The sequence below is a fragment of the Oncorhynchus mykiss genome, chromosome 27, assembly GCF_057628025.1.
Source record: "Oncorhynchus mykiss isolate SJ-2025 chromosome 27, ASM5762802v1, whole genome shotgun sequence".
Lineage (NCBI taxonomy): Eukaryota > Metazoa > Chordata > Actinopteri > Salmoniformes > Salmonidae > Oncorhynchus > Oncorhynchus mykiss.
In genome coordinates this window covers 3,726,303-3,732,874 of record NC_143048.1, presented here as the reverse complement: position 1 = coordinate 3,732,874, position 6,572 = coordinate 3,726,303, and the positions used below count along the sequence as shown (strand labels likewise).

Below are 6,572 nucleotides of genomic sequence, written 5' to 3'. Positions count from 1 at the left end.
CACTGCAAATCTACCATTCCAGTGTTTTACTTGCTATATTGTATTTACTTTGCCACCATGGCCTTTTTTTGCCTTTACCTCCCTTATCTCACCTCATTTGCTCACATCGTATATAGACTTGTTTATACTGTATTATTGACTGTATGTTTGCTTTACTCCATGTGTAACTCTGTATCGTTGTATGTGTCGAACTGCTTTGCTTTACCTTGGCCAGGTCGCAATTGTAAATGAGAACTTGTTCTCAACTTGCCTACCTGGTTAAATAAAGGTGAAATAAATACAAAATAAAAAACTAGAGAACATTACCTACCCCTACGGCCCTTCATTTCCGTTGGCTGCCCCAACACCACAGAAAGCACTGAGCTAGGCTGAAACACCTGCATTTTGGAGCTGCCTTAAGCAAACAAGAGACCAAGTTACTATGTGGCTTTAACTCTTTGTAACATTTTGTATTTTTTTTTACATGGTTTACAAACTGATGTGTGACACTTATTGTCAATATAACATGCAAAACAGGCAACCCCTACAAAGGTGAATGACGGGTCGCCACTGTGCCTAGGGATATTTTAGATGCTACTCACTGACAGCTGCAATCAGCCATTTCATATTTGCTTCGCGTACGCTGTGCAAACTGCAGGCTTCCCGACTGTAGGCTATGAGCTTGTGATTTACAATATGGTTGCGATGTAACCTGTTATATCCCCGTAATCTTTTTCTGTATTGAATCGTTCTTATTAGCCAGTAGACAATAAAACCAACTAATCAAGTATATATACAGTACTAGTCAAAAGTTTGGACACACCTACTCATTCAAGGGTTTTTCTTTATTTTTACATTGTAGAATAGTGAAGACATCAAAACTGAAATATGAAATAACACATGGAATCATGTAGTAACTTGATATTTATATTTGAGATTCCTCAAAGTAGCCACACTTTGCCTTGATGACAGCTTGCAAACTCTTGGCATTCTCTCAACTAGCTTCATGAGGAATGCTATTCCAACAGTCTTGAAGGAGTTCCCATATATGCTGAGCACTTGTTGGGTTGAGGTCAGGTGATTGTGGTGGCCAGGTCATCTGATGCAGCACTCCATCACTCTCCTTCTTGGTAAAATAGCCCTTACACAGCCTGGAGGTGTGTTGTGTCATTGTCCTGTTGAAAAACAAATAATAGTCTCTCTAATCACAAACCAGATGGGATGGCGTATCTCTGCAGAATGCTGTGATACAGGAGCCATGCTGGTTAAGTGTGCCTTGAATTCTAAATAAATCAGTGTCACCAGCAAAGCACCCCCACACCATCCCACATTCTCCTCTGTGCTTCACGGTGGGATCCACACATGCGGAAATCATCCATGAACCTACTCTGCGTCTCAGAAAGACACGGTGGTTGGAACCAAAAATCTCAAATTTGTACTCACAGAAAAGGACAGATATTCACCGCTCTAATGTCCATTGCTCATGTTCTTGGCCCAAGCAAGTCTCTTCTCTTCTGGTGTCCTTTAGTGGTGTAGAAATTTTTTGTAGAAATTCGACCATGAACACCGGATTCACTCGGTCTCCTCTGAACAGTTGATGTTGAGATGTGTCTGTTGAACTCTGAAGCATTTATTTGGGCTGTAATCTGCAGTGCAATTAACTCTAATGAACTTATTCTCTGCAGAAGAGGTAACTCTGGGTCTTCCTTTCCTGTGGCGGTCCTCATGAGAGCAAATTTCATCATAGCGCTTGAGGGTTTTTGCAACTGTACTTGAACGTTCAAAGTTCTTGACATTTTCCAGATTGACTGTCTTAAAGTAATTTCTCTTTGCTTATTTGAGCTGTTCTTGCCATAATATGGACTTTGTCTTTCACCAAATAGGGTCATCTTCTGTATACCACCCCTACCTTGTCACAACACAACTGATTGGCTCAAAAGGAAAGAAATTACAGAAATTGACTTTTAACAAGGCACAGCTGTTAATTGAAATGCATTCCAGGTGACTACCTCATGAAGCTGGTTGAGAGAATGCCAAGAGTGTGCAAAGCTGTCATCAAGGCAAAGGGTTGCTATTTTGAATAATCTCAAATATACTTAGATTTGTTTCACACATTTTTGGTTACTACATGATTCCATGTGTTATGTTATAGTTTCGAGGTTTTCACTAGTAAAAGAAAGAAAAAAAACTTGTGTCCAAATGTTTAACTTTTACTGTGTCAATATATATATTTTAAGACCCCCTGATTGGGTAGGCCAGTATTCAATCTGGCAGGACCTGGCTTCACCTCTTATTGTAGATCTTATGTTCTCCCTTCATCAAGCATAGCCTACCACCCCTCTCCCACATATTCTGTGTTTAAGTATTGCAAATGTCAATATTCAAATGTATGTTGTACTCCCAATTCAGCATGTTGCTGCCACTTGTAAACCCCCACCCCTCCCCCAAAGAAGAAATCTCCTTTTCTCCCTCACCCATCAACAACACTGACAAAGAACACACAGGTAAAGCTAAAATAGTTTTATTGACAGAATATTTCAAAGCGATCCCTTTCCACTTCATCCTACCCTGTTAACAAGGCAATAATGAAGTCATGCTAAGGCTATAAAAAGTAATAGAAATGACAGAACGACACACATTCTGCAAGGCTTGCCGAGGTTATTCGTAGTTACAGTATGAGCATCACCTCAATACTGCAAAGACAGGATAGAGGTTCCCTACTACACCCAGTGCAGGAGTGTTATAATCTGTGTGGTTCTGGTCCAAACAGTGTCAATGAGCAGATTGACAACACACACATAAAATATTCACTGGGTCAGGGCAAAGAGAATGAAATCTTGTTCAAATCACAAAGACCTTGTGCTCAACAGGCATCTTTTATGTCACCATAATAATAATAATAATAATAATAATAATAATAATGTAGAACAGTCGCAGGACCTCCCCAACAGCAGATGGCGACCCCCTGTAGCTTCACCATCAGTGCAAAAGGGCTGTGACAAACAGTAACAACAAACTGAAGTTAACAGCAGTCAAAATAATCATGATAATAACAAGTCAGAAGAAAGAGAGTTAAGAGAGGGACTAGGCTGCAGACATACAAGGCCTTTAAGAAGGGGTGATACCCTCTACCTTTAAGCAGGGTTATTTCTACCTTTAAGAAGGGGTGATACCCTCTACCTTTAAGTAGGGTTATTTCTACCTTTAAGAAGGGGTGATACCCTCTACCTTTAAGCAGGGTTATTTCTACCTTTAAGAAGGGGGGGATACCCTCTACCTTTAAGCACGTCCTTTTGATTGCCCAGTGAAAACACTGAGGACAAGCAGCACCATTTCTCTCCTAGAGTCTTATATCCCACTAGGCCCCACAGATCCACCACTTGTGCCAGGGTCCAGGGTTTAAGGGCTCGTGGGTTCAAGTCACAAGAGAAAGGATTACAGATGTTTCAAGCCGCAAAAAAAAATAAACAGCAAAGTTAGACAGCAATGATGGTAAAACACGAGTGAATATACAATAATACATTTCATACAACTACGTTGTACATAGAGTCAGTAGAAAATAAAGCATATTTTACCACTGTAAATATATGTATATATAGATATATCCTATAAAACAGACCAGTTATGCTATGAATATAGCTACATGTAAAGCTTTATTTCTTATATATTACTAAAGACAGTACAGTATCAGTGGTTCCCTGACCATTCCAGCTGAAATGGCTTCTGAGCAAGCATCTCCTCAGGGCAGCCCTTGCCTTATACCAAGGACCTGGTGCAACCGTAGAATTCTAATTCCATGGTCTGATGCTGCACTCCTCCACATGCTGAGCGGTAAGCTCAGGGTGGGTACGCAGAGGAAGAGGTCAGATGGCTGGACCCCTTTGGGAGCGTCCTCCCCTCTCCTCGTCTCCAGGGCACATCTGTGCCTTCTGTACCCATTTTAGCCTTTCACAGAGATCTTGTTCTCCACGGCAGCCAGCATGGAACAGAATCGAGAGTTCTCATTGGCCAGCAGGTTGGACGGCTCGTCAAACTCCACCACCTAAATGAAATGGAGAAAACAAAACAAAACAAGGCTTTAGGGATTCCTTGGAGCATAAATGTGGGGTATCACTACATACATGTTGATTTAGTAAGACCTAAAAGCCTTCCAAGCCCATTAGCCTGTTGTAGAGACAGGAAATGTGAATGTATGCAACCTCATTGTCCGTCTCTGTATGACCGACCCGAGATTCGAACCCTTGTTTGAAACAACTTTGCGACCACAAAGCAGCTTCCTGCCCTACTAAAACCATGCTAAGGTTGAGCTACAGGGAAACACAGCTTCTGGACTCACTAGCTAGCTAGTTCTGCTACACAAATAGTACTAGGCGAGTGAGTGTACAGTAGATGAGCTTGTGTTGTGTGTACCTGTCCCTGGTTGAGCACCATGATGCGGTCACAGTTGAGTACGGTGTGCAGCCGGTGGGCTATGGTCAGGGTGGTGCAGTCCTGAAAGGCATTGCGGATTGTCTCCTGGATCAGAGAATCCGTCTCCGAGTCCATCGCTGCCGTTGCCTCGTCCAAGATCAAGACCTGAGAGGGGGAGGGGTCACCGAGAGCTAAGTCAGAAAAGCACTTAAGAAGACTTAAAGTTCTCCTTCTACCCACAAGGTTGACTACCCAGAAAACTATTGGGATGTCAACACACATGAAAATTACAATTCTCTCAATTCCAATTTTGTAGGGTACCTTGCACTGTCTGAGCAGGACTCTAGCAACACAGAGCAGCTGTCTCTCTCCCATGGAGAAGTTCTCTCCGTTCTCCACCACCTCTGACTCCAGCTTCAGGGGCAGCTGAGACACCTGGAGGGATGGACAGAGAGGGAGAGAGTACTGAATCAAAGACAGGAAATTAAACATGGATCTAATTTCTCAGTCCTGTGTTACCTCTTCCCTTCTGAGCCTCTGTGCCTATAACTCCACCCCACCTGCTGGCACACAAGCATCTTTCTAAAAACCAGTCATCTAGTATGAGCATACTCTCTCGTGTAGTCTCTTACTCTGGACAACCGAGTTCCGGATACTCACACACTCCTTCATGTGTGTCCGCTCCAGAGCGTCCCAGATCAGCTCCTCGGCGTATTGTTTAAAGGGGTCCAGGTTTGACCTGGGGGTGGATACAGGACAAGGACAACTTCAAGACAATGCATCGACAGTCACCAGATTACATTCATCAGTGGATGGGACTAAAGGGAAAATCCCTTGTGGCAACTCAGCAAAACCACACAACCACATCTGGGACCATCAGGCGAGTGACCGTGTTCATTTACAGTCACAATAGTACAGCGAGCGTTTGAGTGGCGTGCCCACCTGACTGTGCCGCTGAACAGCACAGGCTCCTGAGGGATAATGGACAGCTTGCTGCGGAGGTCGGCCAGGCCGATGTCACAGATGTTGATGCCGTCCATCTTGATGGAGCCGCCACAGGGCTCCACCAGACGGAACAGAGCTACGCCCAGAGAAGACTTCCCTGTGGACAGAGCAGGGGGGACATACGCTGTACAATTATGTAACATTCGCCAGCCATAAAACAAATACGGAGCAAAATTTAGGAATAGGAATGAAGTGAAATTGACCTCGGTCCTGGATATATAACACAAGATCATATTATGGATAAGTAGAATTTTCAGATACATTATCAAACAGCGCACGGCTTCGAGAGATGTTTCACTGACTGTTTCCACTGACCTGAGCCCGTCCGGCCCACTATGCCAATCTTCTCCTTGGGACGGATGGTGCAGGACACCTTCTTGAGAACAAGCGGCAAGTTGTCTCTGTACCTCATCTCCGTCTTGTCAAACACCACCTCGCCCTCCTGGGGCCAGTCTGGCGGGGGCGCCTTGTTCTTGATGCGGGCCGGGGCCTCCAGCGCTAGAGACTGGGGGAAGGCAGAGGAGACCGCTTTAGGGTTCATAATAATAATAATACTGCACTTCAATTCTTTAGCACCTTTCAAATGTATACATTGCGGCCCAAAAGGCTTTAAAAACAGAGTTTAAAATAACTCTGAAACTCTAGGCCTCGGCTATAAGATGTGTCTTCTTAGAGTTTCTTAGTTTGAGAATGATGAAAACACGCTGTAGGTCACAGTGGTCGTGAGACAACATATGCAGTAAAGTAACCTCAATGTAGTGATGAATCCTCTCCACAGAAGTGAAGCGAGCCTCAGTTTCAGAGGCTAGTCTGACTGTGAACTGGAACAGCCCTGTGAGCTGAGAGAAGAAGGGGGAGAGAGAGAAGACATTTATCAAATTAAACGCATTAATGTCATCTGTACTACTGCAACCATGTACTCCTCTTTTAACCAAGTACGTATAATATAATGGATCTACGCAGCTCTGTTTAGATATATAACAACCAATCAAGGGAAAGATGAGTGAGGAATGGAAGGGAAAGTGGAGTGACAGAAACAGAGAAGAAGATAGAGGAAGTAACAGAGAGTAAAGGGGAAAGACTAGGAGAGTAATACTGCTAAGTGAAGAGAAAAGTGACAGAAACAAAGGAAGTAACAGAGAGTAAAGGAGAAAGACTAGGAGAGTAATACTGCTAAG

The 6,572-nt window shown here is 43.5% G+C and overlaps 1 protein-coding gene across 7 annotated transcripts in view; it reads right to left on the bottom strand.

Moving 5' to 3' along the window:
• Positions 1 to 2,481: 2,481 nt before the first annotated feature.
• The window catches only part of abcc5 (ATP binding cassette subfamily C member 5), a 64,276-nt gene continuing 60,185 nt past the window's right edge, over positions 2,482 to 6,572 (bottom strand). For 3 of the 7 annotated variants that reach the window (XR_016492589.1, XR_016492588.1, XR_016492590.1), the window contains 8 exons: positions 6,144 to 6,233; positions 5,710 to 5,899; positions 5,332 to 5,491; positions 5,050 to 5,128; positions 4,909 to 4,949; positions 4,711 to 4,824; positions 4,390 to 4,554; positions 2,482 to 4,021 (listed from right to left, as the gene is read on the bottom strand). Coding sequence is in view for 3 of the 7 variants with exons in the window: in XM_036965102.2 (XP_036820997.1) it covers positions 3,920 to 4,021; positions 4,390 to 4,554; positions 4,711 to 4,824; positions 5,050 to 5,128; positions 5,332 to 5,491; positions 5,710 to 5,899; positions 6,144 to 6,233 (900 nt within the window). In the remaining 4 variants the exon portion in view is untranslated. Of the gene's footprint in view, positions 4,022 to 4,389; positions 4,555 to 4,710; positions 4,825 to 4,908; positions 4,950 to 5,021; positions 5,129 to 5,331; positions 5,492 to 5,709; positions 5,900 to 6,143; positions 6,234 to 6,572 lie in introns of all 7 variants that reach the window. The other 4 variants (XM_036965102.2, XM_036965103.2, XM_090224198.1 and 1 more) reach the window with 2 other exon arrangements.